The following is a 16,998-nucleotide window of genomic DNA, read 5'->3' as shown; positions in this document are numbered from 1 at the left end:
TTTTCTTTTGGGTTCAGCTATGAAGTTTTTTTGGTTATTGTTATAATTTATCCAGTATTTCTAGGTGCGTTTGTATAATGGTTAGGAGTGATGGCGGTGACTTTCTGCATCATGTCAGTCTTCACTGTTGTCATAAGTTCAGGATTATGTGTATTATATTTTGTCTTTACAGTATCTAGCACCATTCTATCAATATAGTAATAACCATTTTAGGAAATTATGCTACTGGCTATAAAATAGAAATAGTGATGTTGTATTAAGATGGGTCTCATGCTGTTTTCCTGATTGGCTGGAGAATAACAAGAATTGCTCATGTGCTTTGGAGTAAACCAGAGGTGTCTGAAATAAAGGGAAATTTAAATAGAATGTAGTCAGAAGGTAGGATTAAACATTTAGTTATATGAGTTACATGTAGTGGACAGCAGAGAACACAGATTGTATGCACTGGACTGTTAGAAATATTATAAAACATGTTTTCTGGGAAGACTCCCTTGACATTTCTGTTGAGCACTTTTCATTTCTGATCTTTCATTTACAGTTTTTTTTTCTCTTATAGGAATATGCACTTTCTGGTTGGAATTTGAATAACATGCCTGTCCTGGAACAGTCTGTTCTTGCACATATTAATGTGGACATCTCTGGTATGAAAGTGCCATGGCTCTATGTGGGAATGTGTTTCTCTTCTTTTTGCTGGCACATTGAAGATCACTGGAGTTATTCCATCAACTACTTGCACTGGTATGTACAGTCTAAAATACAGCATGCATGAACTCTGCTAAAGTCTAGTGGATTAATGATGCCAAGTTTTTGATCTTTAAGGTTTATAGACAGAAGTATATTTAAGGTTTCAATAATTTCTAGCCTTGGCGTATTTCTTTGGGTAGTAAAATTGAACTCAGTGAAGCTATTTAGAAGTATTCTAGAGAGCACTGACTTATTTTGATCAATGTGGGGATAACTGAAATGTCCATTATTCACATGGACCTGTGAATCAAGGTCATGTGTCAGCATCCTTTGGGACAGTGCTTACTTTTCATAGAGCGTCTTTCCTGTTTGAAGGTGTTCTCACTGGTCCGCCTTGCAGAGTTCATGTGCTGAGTTGCTTTTTTAATTGTAGTGATAAGTTTGTATCCGCCTGTACATACTACGATTTACTTACCTCCTATTGTGAACAACAGCACAGGTTTATAAGGTGGAATTCAGGGCATATAATCTGACCATGGAATAAGACAAGTTAATTATAATTTGGTGGATTGGAATCAGATACCCCAGCCTCATTGGTACCATGTTCTGCCTAGCTAAACAGTTATTTCTTTTGCTAGGGGGGAGCCAAAGACATGGTATGGTGTGCCATCTCATGCTGCAGAACAACTGGAGGAGGTGATGAGAGAGCTAGCCCCTGAGTTATTTGAATCCCAGCCTGATCTTCTGCATCAGTTAGTCACCATCATGAACCCCAATGTGCTAATGGAGCATGGTGTGCCTGTGAGTCTTTTGGTGTCTTCCTTCAGTTTTTTGTTTGTTTGTTTGTTTGTTTTTTCATTTTTTTTTTTTTTGAAACAGGGTCTTGCTTTGTTGCCCAGGCTGGAGTGCAGTGGCACGATGATTGCTCATTGCAGCCTCGACCTGCTCAGCTCAAGCCGTTCTCCTGCCTCAGCCTAATGAGTAGCTGGGACTATAGGAGCACACTATCACCCCCGGCTAATTGTTGTATTTTTTGTAGAGACGAAGCCTTATTGTGCTGCCCAGGTTGGTCTTGAACTCCTGAGCTCAAGCATTCTTCCCACCTCGACCTCCCAAAGTGTTGGGATTACAGGTGTGAGCCACTGCACCCAGCCAGTATTTTTAATTTAAAGTTATTTTAGCTTTTGATTAGATAGAATCACAACATATGCTTTGTTTTGTAACTAGAAATGAGTCATATCATCTTTTAGCCAAATTAGAATTTGTACTCTGCAGGGAACAACTTTTATCTGATTAAGAAGGGAAGGGGAGTATTAAAGTATGAATCATTCTTTGTGTACAGCTACCTATTCATATAACCTTCTGTTTTCAGTAAATATTACATCCTACTTTGAACAAAAATCTCATATTCTTTGTTATCCCTATTTAACCAAAGCACAGGTATTTTAAGTGGTGGCTCTAATCACTAATAAGGATGCTTATCCTAATAACTAGTCACTAATAAAGATGCTTATCCTTATTTTCTCATGTAAAGATTTCTTAGCTTTTAATACATGAGATAATGAATTAAAAATATACTGCAAATACTGTTTTCACTTGTCAACCTAAGTTTGAAGATGTTTCTCAAATTCAAGCTAATGCCTGATAAAGTATAAATTTAACAAGCTTACTATAGATAATCAAATATTCATCATAACCTTAAAGAGAAAGTAGATTAACATTTTTAATGTTACTTTGTTTTTAAAGAATAAATTTATACCGGAATCTGAGACTTTTCAAGAGACATATAGTATTATTGTAAAACAAAGTGAGATTTCAGGAAAACTGATTTTGGGGACATCTCATTGGGGATGTCTCATATGCTATGTGAGTTAATTTAGTTAGTTTGAAAAAATTATCCAAAAGTAGTAGGAAATTCTATTCTTTGCCACTATTTATGATACAGGAATAAAACAAATTCTCTAAATTGTAAAAATTGTATCAGTTTAAGAAACTCGTAGCTCGTTGAGAGTAATGTTTTTTCTTTGAGAATTTATTTTGGCTGCTAATTCTTGTCATGAATTATAATCTATTATCAGTGACTATTTGAAGAAGGTAGAATTCTGGCTATTTCTCATATCATTTTCTGATATGTGTAACTTAATGCTTTATTGTTTGCAGTTTTAGAAAATGCATCTGAAATTATCTAATAAAATCTGTCTTCCTCTTTTTGTTGTTTTTATTTTTTATTTTTGTATCCCTGTTCCCAATTTGCATTTAGGTGTACAGGACCAATCAGTGTGCTGGCGAGTTTGTTGTGACATTTCCTCGTGCCTATCACTCTGGATTTAACCAGGGCTACAACTTTGCTGAAGCTGTGAACTTCTGTACTGCTGACTGGGTCTGTTCTATAGCAAGTGGCTGTTGTACGTCTACTAACCCCCCTATAAATATAAAGCAGCTTAGTTGCCATATTTGCTTAGCTGGGCTCAGGGTTGGGTTCATCAGTATTTTAGTGGAGACTGGAGTGGCTATTGTAGTTTAGAAAGCTAAGTAGATTTCCATCACATTTTTTATTTTGAAGATTTTATAGTTCTTCTTACCCATTTATTATTTTCCTCATTCTGTTTGAACTTGCTTCCTTCATTTCCATTCTTTTCCTTCCCTTTCCCCTTCCCCCATTTCCTTCTTCCTTTCCTTCTGTCCTTTGCTTTCTTTCTTTCCTTTATTTTGACTCCCTCCCTTCTGTTCAGGTGCTCAGAAGAGAGAGACTGTTTGAACTTACAAATGGTCAGTCGATTCTTTCTTTTTTTTTTTTTTTTTTTTGAGACGGAGTCTCGCTCTGTCGCCCAGGCTGGAGTGCAGTGGCACAATCTCGGCTCACTGCAAGCTCCGCCTCCCGGGTTCACGCCATTCTCCTGCCTCAGCCTCTCCGAGTAGCTGGGACTACAGGCGCCCGCCACCACGCCCGGCTAATTTTTTTGTATTTTTAGTAGAGACGGGGTTTCACTGTGGTCTCGATCTGCTGACCTCGTGATCCGTCTGCCTCGGCCTCCCAAAGTGCTGGGATTACAAGCGTGAGCCACCGTGCCCAGCCAGTCAATTCTTTCTGAATCCTTCTTTTCTAAGGGAAGACACAGGTTGGTGCAAAAGTAATAGCGGCTTTTGCCATTGAAGATAAAGGTTGGTGCAAAAGTAATTGCAGTTTTAAACCCGCAACTAATTTTGCACCAACCTGTAGTTTTTTTAGCCTTTGCTTTCTCGGAGCATTTTGGGACTTATTAAGGTGATCAGGCTTATAGAGATAATTTCAAGTATTAATTCTACCATATTTTCAAATACGTAGCTCTGTGATTTTTACAAATTCCTTAATTTTTTTTCTGATAGGTGATTTTACTAGTCTTGCCATTTTATGTTTTTTCTGTTCCTTTTTTTAATTTTAAAAGAGTAACTATAATATTGAGATCCCTGCACTATACTTTTATGTAAATGATAATGCTAGGTAATTGCTATTTTGCTTTTGTATGAAATAGATAATCAAAAAGTATTTAGTGGCTGTTATGTTGCTTGGGAGAAGACTATACAGTATATTTGTGATACACACTGACTTTATTTTCTTGTATTGGTGCTGTTTTTGTTGCTTCTGTTAACATTTTGGGGGAAATCCTTTAATAATATTGGATCTTATGTTTTCTGCATCTTTATTAAATTCCATGATTAAGCATGTAGAGATTGTTTTTGTTTCCTTTGCTAATGAGTAAAATGATACAATGAATAGTCTTACTTGCTCCAGTAATTTTGAACTTTTTTCTTATTAGGCTTTGGAAACAGCATAATTTAGCAAGAAGAAGACTAGGCTTAGGATTTTGCCTTGGGCTTGAGCTCTGTTTCTAAACATTCAACCAACATTTATTGAGTGTTTATGATACATAGTAATTGGCTAGGTGTAGGGTAGAAAATGGGAGGATTTAGATAGGAGCTAGAGGTAGTTTCTTCTGTTCCCTTTCTCACTGTTATTGGTATTTGACCTTGGGCAGCTTTTAAAATTTCACTGGGCCTAAGTTTTTTAGCTGGTATGTAAAGATGCTGATGATAGATTCACTTAATAACCTCAGACAAGTTAGAGGATATGTGTGGAAGCCCTTGACACTCTTTAGAAGAAGGGTGTGATGTAAATTAAAAGTTATAGCAGTTTTATCTCTGGAATAAATTAATGGGACTAATGTTTATAAGTTACAATGGATAATCACTTCTATTTTATGTGGCTTCCTGACATATTATAATAGTTAAGAACTGCAAATCCCACAGTATGGTTTTTTCTTCTACTTGTTTTTCTGTTGAGGCTCTGAGAAATTTTTAAAGAGTACGTATTTAAGATATGAAAGAGTTGTGTTGTTAATCGACAAAATAATTGCTAATCATAAGTTTTATATATATAGATATATACTTGGGAAAGTTTTTTTCTTTGTAGAGTATGGAAACACTGCATAATTCAGAGATAGCCTCAAATTTTGTTTGCTTTCTCTGATTCCTTTCTGCCTTTCTCAAACTGTAGATGAACTCTAAAAGGCTCTTAAAGGTCCATTTTCTTATTTTTTCTCTTTTATATTACAAATCCAAACAAAACTCCTTTATCCAAGTTCTTCTGCCTGAGCATAGGAAAGAAGTTGAAGTTGGAGTGCGTATATATGTGTAGGGCATAGCTATTGTTGTAATTTGGCTTGTAGCTTGATAATTATGGAAATTTTCAAAATTTATTTTAAAGACTGCTCATTTATGAAAAGTGATCATTTAGTCATTTATTTCACTGTTAGGGAAATAAAGTATATAATTTTATAATTTCACTTTGAATTATCTTTCTGCCAGGCTTGTTTTTAAAATAATTTCTAGATGCTAAAATCTAAATCGTCCTTTGTTTTGGTTTTTGCAAAAAAAACTAAATGTCAGCCAGTGTGGATTGCTTAAGTATTACTTTTTCCCTCTTTCCTATTTTTTTTTTCTTTTTTTTCTTCTAATAACATCTGTTCTTTTTGTTCTATGGAAATTTGAGTGCTGAATACTTCCACTTAACCCTTTATGGCCTGAACTTATTTAATTATTTATTTTTACAATATTTTTCTTTTTCTTGTGAGGGCAGGCTCATGGTAAACTGGTCTAAAAGAGTTTGCTGCCTCAGTTATATACCAAAGAACTCCTTCTTGATATACAATAAATAGAAAATTAGCAGTTTAGGCCAGAAATTTAGCATCTCAGATTATGGGAATTTTCTGTGGGAAAGCCTTTGAAATTCTGGCTGGGTCCTACAGGGTTAATATTTACAGTTAATATAATATTGCCTCTTTATATTTAAATGGATTTGGTATTCTGTCTTCTTTCTAATAAAAGGGAGGCCCTGGAGGGTAAGTAGTGGTTCTTTCTGGGGTATGTTATAAGCGAGTTATTTAATTTGGAAATCTCATTTTCAGTTGCCCATTGGACGTCAATGTGTAAATCATTACCGACGCCTAAGGCGCCATTGTGTCTTTTCACACGAGGAACTCATTTTCAAGATGGCAGCAGATCCAGAATGCTTAGATGTGGGGCTGGCTGCCATGGTCTGCAAAGAATTGACTCTCATGACTGAAGAAGAAACACGATTAAGAGAGTCTGTTGTACAGATGGTGAGTTTGCTGAGCACATTTTCTGTGTTTGATACTGCTTATGGGATATGCTAAATAAACCTATAGATAGAATTTTCATCTCTGATCCCCTAGGAGTTGAGCATGAAGATCACTGATTTGGAGAAGATTTTATATTTTTATAATTGACATATTGATTTCTCCAGATTAAAAACGTTTTAGGAATCTTATCATCTCTAGGTTTTTAAAATGAGTCCTATCAGAATTTTTTAGGTATATATTTACATTTTAAATCTTCTACATACAGCATTGTTTAAACAAGAAAATTTAAATCATTTTTTTTTCCGAGCTTTCTGTTGAATAAGTTATGTTTCTGGAAATTACAGACTATCAGTTTGAATTAATCTTTTTCCCTCCCCTGTAAGTAATTTGATGAATAGGAAGGATGGAATGAACGAGGTTGGGATTTAGAATATTTAGAATAAGCTAAGCATCATCACATTGAACTGGGTAATATACGAGAAAATGTGTATCTTCAGCATCATCTTGACCTGTTCTAATATTTCCTACATAGCTAACTAGCTTCATTAGGTTTACACCATGCTTCTTCCTGTTTTTGTATCATGTCCCTCCTCCCTCTCTGCCTGATATTCTGCTCTGTTTTTAAAACAGCTTTGTTGAAGCATAACTGACATGTAATAAACTACATGTGTTTAATGTGTACAATTTGATAAGTTTTGACTATGTATATACCCATGAAACCATTGCTGCAGTCAAGATAATGAATGTATCTATCACCCCTAAAAGTTTTTTCTTGCCCTTATATGGTCCTTCCTTCTTGCTCTGTACCACCTTTTTGAAAGATGGGTTCTTTCTCTGTCGCCCAGGCTGGAGTGCAGTGGCACAGTCATAGCTCACTGCATCCTCAAACTTCTGGGCTCAAACAGTCTTCCCATCTCAGCCTCTGGAGTAGTTGGGACTGCAGGTGCGTGTTACCATGTCTGTCTCATTTTTAAAATTTTTTGTAGTGGTGGAGCCTTGCTTTGTTACCTAGGCTGGTCTCAAACTCCTGGCTTCAAGCATTCCTCCTGCCTTGGCCTCCCAAAGTGTAGGGATTATAGGCATGAGCCACCACACCTGGCCATCCTGCACCACCTTCTTCTCCTTTTGCCCCCAGTCCCCCAAGAAACCACTATTCTTTCGTTGCTTATTTTTTTGGAGAATTTTATTCAAATCAAACCATACAACTTGTACTTTTATGGTCTAATTTCTTTCACTCAGCATAATTACTTTGAGACTCAGCCATATTGTTGCATGTACTAATACTTTATTCCTTTTTATTGCACACTAGTTTTCCATTGAATAGGCGTACCACAATTTGTTTATCCTTTCACTTACGGATGAACATTTGGATTGTTAACATTTTTTGGCTGTTAGAAATTAAATTGCTCTGGACATTTGTGTACAACTTTTTGCATGGACGTATGCTTTTATTTATCTTGAGTAAATACTAGGAGTGGGATGGTTGGATAGTATATTATGTATATGTGTAATATTTTCTAAAAAACTATGAAAGTGTATTCCAAAGTGGTTGTACCATTTTATATTTCCACCAGCAGTGTATAAGAAGTTCCAGTTGCCATATATCCTCACCAACACTTGGTATAGTTAGTCTTTTCAACTTTAGACATTCTAATAAGGTTATAGTGGTATTTCATTATTTTAATATTCCTACTTTATGCTTGTGTTCTTTTTTTGTTGTTGTTTTTGAGACAGAGTCTCACTGTGTTGCTCAGGCTGGAGTGCAGTGGCACGATCTTGGCTCACTGCAACCTCTGCCTCCCAGGTTCAGCGATTCTCCTGTCTTAGCCTCCCAGGTAGCTGGGATTACAGGCATACGCCACCTTAACCAGCCAGTTTTGTATTTTTAGTAGAGATGGGGTTTCACTATGTTGGCCAGGCTGGTCTCAAGCTCCTGACCTCAAGTGATCCACCCACCTTGGCCTCCCAAAGTGTTGGGATTACAGGTGTGAACCACTGTGCCCGGCCTATACTTGTATTCTTAAAATTCTTATTTTGATTATATATTTATTTAAAATGGGATTCTTTTTCTCATTGCCTAGAGCCTTTCCTTTGAATTTTGAAATTTTAAGTACATGAAATATGATTTTGTGATATGTCCTCAGAATTTCAGATTTAACCTGAATGGGGCATTATTTCCCTTGTGCTTTGATAATTTGAATGCCCCATCTCCTGATCCTCTACCATTTTTCTTTGTGCTACTTTGATCAGATTTTTCTATAGACCCTTCTTTAAACATACCTTCCACCTATGCCCTTGTTCCAGTTACTTATCCCTGCCCTTTCTTTGCATTATGAACTTGTCTTTCCTATTTTAAGAAAAGTTTTCATTTTACCTTTTACTAAAAATCTTCAGTGGTTTTCCCGTGGTCAGCAGTCTCATGTCCTGTTTATCCCTTCATTGTCACTGTCATTCTGTTCCCATCATACTCTTGGAAGTCTCAGAGTTCACCAGTGATACACTTTATTTCAAAATCCAGTGGTTTCTTTTTTTTCTTTTCTTTCTTTTTTTTTTTTTTTTTTTTTGAGACGGAGTCTCGCTCTGTCACCCAGGCTGGAGTGCAGTGGCGCGATCTTGGCTCACTGCAAACTCTGCCTCGCGGGTCCACCCCGTTCTCCTACCTCAGCCTCCCGAGTAGCTGGGACTACAGGCACCCACCACCACGCCCGGCTAATTTTTTGTATTTTTAGTAGAGATGGGGTTTCACCTTGTTAGCCAGGGTGGTCTCGATCTCCTGACCTCGTGATCCGTCCACCTCTGGCTCCTAAAGTGCTGGGATTACAGGCGTGAGCCGCCATGCCTGGCCAAAATCCAGTGGTTTCTTTCTATGTCTTCTATCCCCATGACCTCTTTATTGCACTATACATTGCTGCTTTGGTTTCTTTACCTAACGTTTGTTCTACTGTTTTTTTAGTCTCTTTGATTGTATTTGCCCATCATTTCTAGTTCTTTCTCCTTATATCCCCAACAATGTGTGCGGGGTTCAGCCTTTGACTGTTGTTGTTATTTTGTGCTATTTATCTTGGAGTTCTCATCTAAGGGTCTTAAGTCTTTCAGCTATTACGTTGTGGTTTCAGTTCTCACTTAAAGTTTCCTCCTATTGTATTACACACAAGAATTATTGTCACTTTGAAAGAGGCTGTGTCTAGCCACTCATTTGTAATCTGTGTTTCCAACATGTGTATTGCACATTTCTTTTTTTTTCTTTTTTCTTTTATTTTATTTTAGTATTATTAGGGTACATGTGCACAATGTGCAGCTTTGTTACATATGTATACATGTGCCATGTTGGTGTGCTGCACCCATTAACTTGTCATTTAGCATTAGGTATATCTCCTAATGCTATCCCTCCCCCTCCCCCCACCCCACAACAGTCCCCGGAGTGTGATGTTCCCCTTCCTGTGTCCATGTGTTCTCATTGTTCACTTCCCACCTATGAGTGAGAACATGCGGTGTTTTGGTCTTTGTCCTTGTGATAGTTTAGTGAGAATGATGATTTCCAGCTTCATCCATGTCCCTACAAAGGACATGAACTCATCATTTTTTATGGCTGCATAGTACTCCATGGTGTGTATGTGCCAGATTTTCTTAATCCGTCTGTCATTGTTGGACATTTGGGTTGGTTCCAAGTCTTCGCTATTGTGAATAGTGCCGCAATAAACATACATGTGCATGTGTCTTTATAGCAGCATGATTTATAATCCTTTGGGTGTCTACCCAGTAATGGGATGGCTGGGTCAAATGGTATTTCTAGTTCTAGATCCCTGAGGAATCGCCACCCTGTCTTCTACTAATGGTTGAACTAGTTTACAGTCCCACCAACAGTGTAAAAGTGTTCCTATTTCTCCACATCCTCTCCAGCACCTGTTGTTTCCTGACTTTTTAATGATGGCCATTCTAACTGGTGTGAGATGGTATCTCATTGTGGTTTTGATTTGCATTTCTCTGATGGCCAGTGATGATGAGGATTTTTTCATGTGTTTTTTGGCTGCCTAAATGTCTTCTTTTGAGAAGTGTCTGTTCATATCCTTTGCCCACTTTTTGATGGGGTTGTTTGTTTTTTTCTTGTAAATTTGAGTTCATTGTAGATTCTGGATATTAGCCCTTTGTCAAATAAGTAGGTTGTGAAAATTTTCTCCGATTTTGTAGGTTGCCTGTTCACTCTGATGGTAGTTTCTTTTGCTGTGCAGAAGCTCTTTAGTTTAATTAGATCCCATTTGTCAATTTTGGCTTTTGTTGCCATTGCTTTTGGTGTATCACACATTTCTATTTAGATTTTTATCATCTCAGTTTCAGCATCTGAAATAGAAAATCTCCTCCCTCTCCACCCTTCACAAACCACTTTTCTTTCCTAATTGCCTCATCTTAGTAAGCATCAGGACCATCGTGTAAAAACTTAGTGTGATCTTGACTCATACGTTCCCTTTTTATTTTTTTGAGATGGAATCTCACTCTGCCACCCAGGTTGGAGGGCAGTTGCATGGTCTCAGCTTACTGCAACCTCTGCCCCATGGGTTCAAGCGAATCTCCTGCCTTAGCCTCCCGAGTAGCTGGGATTACAGGCGTTCACCACCTTGCCCAGCGAATTTTTGTATTTTTAGTAGAGACAGGGTTTCACCATGTTAGCCGGGCTAATCTCGAACTCCTGACCTCAGGTTATCTGCCCTCTTCGGCCTCCCAAAGTGCTGGGATTACAGGCGTGAGCCACCACACCTAGCCTCGTTTCCTTCATAGTTTTCTGTTACCTAGTTTTTTGTTTTATTTATTTGTTTATTTATTTATTTGAGACAGAGTCTCACTCTGTTGCCGGAGTTGGAGTGCAGTGGCGCGATCTCGACTCACCTGCAGTCTCCACCTCTCAGGTTCAAGCAATTCTGCGTCAGCCTCCTGAGTAGTTAGGGTTACAAGCATGTGCCACCACACCTGGCTAATTTTTGTATTTTTAGTAAAGACAAGGTTTCACCATGTTGGCCAAGCTGGTCTTGAACTCCTGACCTCAGGTGATCTACCCACCTCAGCCTCCCAAAGTCGTGGGATTACAGGTGTGAGCTGCTGCGCCCGGCCTGTTACCTAGTTGTAAGTTTTTCTTTGGCACTGTCTCTTATCACTCTCCCTTGCCCCCTTTTTTTCCTTACTGCTACACCATCCTGTTCCATTCGTTAATTTTCTCACGTGGCTTATTTCAAATAGCCTTTTTTGGTTTTTGTTTTTTTGAGACAGAGACTCACTCTGTCACCCAGGGCGGAGTGCAGTGGTGCAGCCTTGGCTCACTGCAACCTCTGTCTCCTGGGTTCATGTGATTCTCCTGCCTCAGCCTCCCCGGTAGCTGGGACTACAGGCGCACACTACCACGCCTGGCTAATTTTCTGTATTTTTAGTAGAAATAGGGTTTCACCATGTTGGCCAGGCTGGTCTCGAACACCTGGCCTTAAGTGATTTGCCTGCCTCGGACCCCAAAGTGCTGGGATTACAGGCATGAGCCACTGTGCTCGGCCTCAAATAGCCTTTTAATTTGTATTTCTAGCTTTTTTCTTCTCTCCATTTTCTCCTTATTTATGATTTTCTAAAGTATATTCTCAGGAATATAAACTTTGTAATATTTTAGAAGGTATTATAGGGAAAAGTTCTGTGGCTAGAAACGTTTGGAAAATGGCAGGCTAAGAAAAGGTAAGTGGATCTATTTAAAATTAGCTTCATTTAAGACTGGAAAAGTAAAAGAATGATGAATTCTAGTTTGGGTACAAAAAACAGAGGGACCTAAAATAATGTGAAATATATACTTTTCCAGTTTTCAGGATTTTAAAATTACTTAAAAGGTATAGGAAAATTAATGGTAAAAATTAATAAAAACATATATAGACCAAAAAGAAAGATAAATGGGATCTTTACTACAAAACTTCTGATTCTTTAATATGCTGGTGTTCATTGTTAATCTGTAAAGTGGGAGGGATATAATCCATAGCGTTTTCCAAAAAAATTTTCCCTATTTTTTTTTTTTTTTTGTAGAGACGATGTCTTCCTATGTTACCCAGGCTGGTCTTGAACTCGTTGGCTCAAGCAGTCCTCCCACCTCAGCCTCCCAAAGTGCTGAGATTACAGGTGTGAGCCACCACACCTGGAACAAAAAAAATATGTTTTTTCCAAAGTGTCTTTTAGGATCTGTGATCCTTGCAGTACACTCTGGGAAATTGTATAAAATTTCTTGAAGCAGCCAGAACTTTCTCAGTTGCCACATTAGCATTCCCTTCAGAACAGCATTGCTAGTTGTTCTGAAGCTGAGTAAATTCTTATAAACTTTTTTTTTTAATTTTTTTTTTTTTTTTTTTGAGATGGAGTCTCGCTCTGTCACCCAGGCTGGAGTGCAGTGGCGCAATCTCGGCTCACTGCAAGCTCCGCCTCCCGGGTTCATGCCGTTCTCCTGCCTCAGCCTCTCCGAGTAGCTGGGACTACAGGCGCCCGCCACCACGCCCGGCTAATTTTTTTGTATTTTTAGTAGAGACGGGGTTTCACCGTGGTCTCGATCTCCTGACCTCGTGATCCGCCCGCCTCGGCCTCCCAAAGTGCTGGGATTACAAGCGTGAGCCACTGCGCCCGGCCAATTCTTATAAACTAAGAAATATGTGCAAAGCATTTTGAAACTGTTTTTATGTTAAAATAATTTTTAAAGAAAATACTAAACGCCAGTATAAGAAAATGGAAAGATAAGAGAATATGGCCAGCAGACATCTAGATTAAACTGATATCAAAAACAGTGTATGATGAAAGGCCAGAATTTTGCTTGCCAGTGAATAAATTATCAGGTTCCCACCTTGTTTAAATGAAGAGAGTTTGCTCTTATTGCAGAATTGGGTTTACAAGTAACTTGCTCAATCAAGTAAGCAGAAACTGTAATGTTATCTAATAAATGGAGGTGTTTGGTAAAATACACTTCACATGCTCTTACATTCTTTTTTTTTTTCGAGACAGAGTCTTGCTCTGTCACCCAGGCTGGAGTGCAGTGGTATGATCTCACCTCGTTGCAACCTTCACCTCCCGGGCTCAAGTGATTCTCCTGCCTCAGCCTCCTGAGTAGCTGGGACTGCAGGCATGCATCACCATGCCCGGCTAACTTTTGTATTTTTAGTAGAGACGAAGTTTCACCATATTGGCCAGGCTGGTCTTGATCTCCTGACCTCAGGTGATCTGCCCACCTCGGCCTCCCAAAGTGCTGGGATCATAGGCATGACCCACTGCACCCTGCCCGCTCTTACATTCTTGGCTTACTGAATTTGTCTTTTCTTTTTGATGTCATGCTGATATTATATTTTAATTTGCACAATTTACTTTATACTTCTTTGTCCTTACATATGTTTGTATATGTCAGTGTTACTTTTGGATAATAGATTACTGATTTATTTTGCTCAAGGATGTAATTGGGAGGAACTTTTGGTGTACAGCCAGCCACCCCCAAAATGCCTCCCAATTACAATTTTCTTCCCTTCTCTCAAAAAACTGTCTTGACTTTTGTGGTAATCACATTTCTGTTTTTTAGAGACAGGGTCTTGCTGTGTCGGCTGGGGTTGGAGTGCAGCAGTACTATCATAGCTCACTGCAGCCTGGCCTCAAATGATCTTCCCTCCTTAGCCTCCTGAGTAGCTGGGACTACAAGCATGCAGCACCATGCCTGGGTGATGCTTAAAAATTTTTTTGGGCCGGGCGCGGTGGCTCACGCTTGTAATCCCAGCACTTTGGGAGGCCGAGGCGGGCGGATCACGAGGTCAGGGGATCGAGACCACGGTGAAACCCCGTCTCTACTAAAAATACAAAAAAATTAGCCGGGCGTGGTGGCGGGCGCCTGTAGTCCCAGCTACTCGGAGAGGCTGAGGCAGGAGAATGGCGTGAACCCGGGAGGTGGAGCTTGCAGTGAGCCGAGATTGCGCCACTGCACTCCAGCCTGGGCGACAGAGCGAGACTCCATCTCGAAAAAAAAAAAAAAAAAAAATTTTTTTTTGTAGGGGTGCTCACTTTGTTGCCGTGGCTAGTCTCAAATCCCTGGCTTCAAGCAATCCTTCCACCTCGGCCTCCTAAAGTGCTGGGATTATAGCCATGAGCCACTGCACCCAGCCCACGTTTCTTTATAGTTTTGTCACTCAAATGTGCCTCCTTAGATACCAAACTTTAATCTTGCCCATTGAAAAAAATTTAGCAATGATTACTTTTAGGAAGTATTTTGATGTTGTGCCATTGTATCTTTCATGTTTATGCCTTTAAGTCAGAGATTAGTCTGTAGAAAAAAATGTAGTAACAAGTTTTTTGATGCTTTAAAGACTAGAAAGACTTGATCTAGTGAAGTAAATTATATTTCAGGGTGTCCTGATGTCAGAAGAAGAAGTGTTTGAACTTGTTCCTGATGATGAGCGGCAGTGTTCAGCATGCAGAACCACATGTTTTCTCTCTGCTCTCACATGTTCCTGTAATCCTGAGCGGCTTGTATGTCTCCACCATCCAACTGATCTGTGCCCCTGCCCCATGCAGAAGAAATGTCTTAGGTATCCAAAAGTATTCTGTAAAACTTCCATTACCTTTTTTTAAAACCGAGTTTTAATGTTGTTTTTATTTACTCCCTTTACTCTGGACTTCTCAACTTCTCTGTCTACTTCTAGGCTTGAAGACCAGTCCCTTAAAGTTGGCCCTAAACTTGGCAGCTGAAATTAGTTTCTTTATCAGTTGATTTCACATGTTCCTTGTCTCCCTGCATTAAAAAGTGTGGGCTGGTTTGATTTTCTCTTTATGTGAACTAAGATCCCATTCCCTTGGCCGTTGTATTTTCCTTAAGCTGATTATACTTAAAACTTTATTTTTAAGTTATTGTTGGTTTTTATTTCTGTGTTTGTGTGTTTTTTTTTTTTGTAGGTATCGCTACCCTTTAGAAGACCTGCCTTCTCTGCTATATGGTGTAAAAGTCAGGGCACAGTCCTATGACACTTGGGTCAGTCGCGTTACAGAAGCATTGTCTGCTAACTTCAACCACAAAAAAGGTTAAATTTCCTTCTTTTGTATGCATATACTGAATTGTCACTTTAAAAGAGGCTTTGTTTTAGTTTTATGTTTTTTCCTTCCGTAAAAGAAAAATCCTAGGCTTCCTATGAGATTTGAGATTAATGGGTTGGTTGAATATAGACTTAATTTTCTATTTGAGAATCTTGTTTGAAATGAAAAAGCTGACATAAAATGGGCTGGACATCTAACTTGCAGTATGTTTATTATATATGTTGGGAACCCACTATTACCAGTAAGACTAACACTGAAGGCTTCTTTGGAAAGAGAAATTTATTTACCTGAGAGAAACTGTCTATAGGGATTATAAATGAGCACCTGGTGGTTAGCTTCTATTGTGTTGGTGAGATTTTCACAGCTGTTTGTTTCTACTAATTATTATGTTTCTACTAGTAGGTTGGGGACTCACTTGAATGAGATTGGTGAAGATTTTAGAATGGCTTCTTGTTTCTGTGGTTATTGTATATGGCTCTTTATTTAAATTTTTACAGATTTGATTGAATTGCGAGTAATGCTGGAAGATGCTGAGGATAGGAAATACCCAGAGAATGATCTCTTTCGAAAACTCAGGGATGCTGTAAAAGAAGCTGAGACCTGTGCTTCTGTGGCTCAGCTGCTTCTGAGCAAAAAGCAGAAACACAGGTAAACCTAAGAAGAGTTTAATTCTCCAGTGTTTTCCTGTTTCTTTCAGACTAAAAACCAAAATTTTATCTGGCCTGTGAAGGTCATTATCTTTGACCTCTTGTGGCCATGTCTCTTGCTTCCCCAGTAATGCTCCAGTTTTATCTCCTACTATCCTCCCTTCTGTCTTGCACCAGCCTGCTATGTTGTTTCTCTTGCTGTTCTGCATACATAGCAGGCACATTTTTGCTTGGACTTCATGCTGTCTCTCTCTGCTTTGCTTGGAGTTCTCTTCCCACCATATCCAGGTGGCTTGTTCCCTTACCTACCTCTTTGAAGCCTTTGTTTTCAAATGTCACTTTGTTGGCGAGGGCTTTTCTGACAAGCCTTTATAAAATTGCAATCCTCTTACCCTTCTTTCATGCTTTGTTTTTCTCCTAGCTTTATCACCTTCTGATATACTAATCTACTTATTTTATTAATTATCTGTCTTTTCTCCCCCATCCCCCACTAGAATGTACACAAGACTAGAATATCAGGGATTTTTTTTCATTGTCGTATTTCTTGTGCTTAGAACAATGCCTGGCACATAGTTGTGCAATAAATATTTGTAAATGAATAAATAGAAACTATAGGCTGAAGGCAGGTGGCAGCAAAGGGTAACCTTGATGGATGCCGAGGAGGTTGTTAAGGAGCATAGAAGTATGCACCCTTGATATAATGTAATTCATAAGTATTAAATTTTCTGTGGTATTTAAATGTGTTGTAGTAATTCCAACACATTTCTTCTGTCTGAATGGCTTTTCTATAGCAGTTCACATTGGGTTTTTAAATTACTTTGTAAATTTTTTATTTACCATTTTGTTAGATAACTTTTCTTAGAGACATTGATCAGCGGCTCTTAGCTTGTCATTGGGTCAGTGACCACACTTGGAGAACCTAGTAAAAGTTTAGGAACCCTCTTAGAAAAATCATGTAC

General features: G+C 38.6%; 1 protein-coding gene across 1 annotated transcript in view; it reads left to right on the top strand.

Annotated features, from left to right (window-relative positions):
• KDM5A (lysine demethylase 5A) overlaps positions 1-16,998 on the top strand; it is a 121,300-nt gene that overhangs the window by 55,554 nt on the left and 48,748 nt on the right. The window contains exons 11-17 of the mRNA XM_032159230.2: positions 557-738; positions 1,323-1,485; positions 2,945-3,064; positions 6,129-6,323; positions 14,709-14,890; positions 15,255-15,379; positions 15,890-16,040. Of these exons, the coding sequence (XP_032015121.1) occupies positions 557-738; positions 1,323-1,485; positions 2,945-3,064; positions 6,129-6,323; positions 14,709-14,890; positions 15,255-15,379; positions 15,890-16,040 (1,118 nt within the window). The remainder of the gene's footprint in view (positions 1-556; positions 739-1,322; positions 1,486-2,944; positions 3,065-6,128; positions 6,324-14,708; positions 14,891-15,254; positions 15,380-15,889; positions 16,041-16,998) is intronic.

The sequence above is a fragment of the Hylobates moloch genome, unplaced genomic scaffold (assembly GCF_009828535.3).
Source record: "Hylobates moloch isolate HMO894 unplaced genomic scaffold, HMol_V3 SCAFFOLD_8, whole genome shotgun sequence".
In the NCBI taxonomy this organism is placed as follows: domain Eukaryota; kingdom Metazoa; phylum Chordata; class Mammalia; order Primates; family Hylobatidae; genus Hylobates; species Hylobates moloch.
The sequence above is the reverse complement of the archived record's forward strand: the minus strand, read 5'-3'. Positions and strand labels throughout refer to the sequence as shown.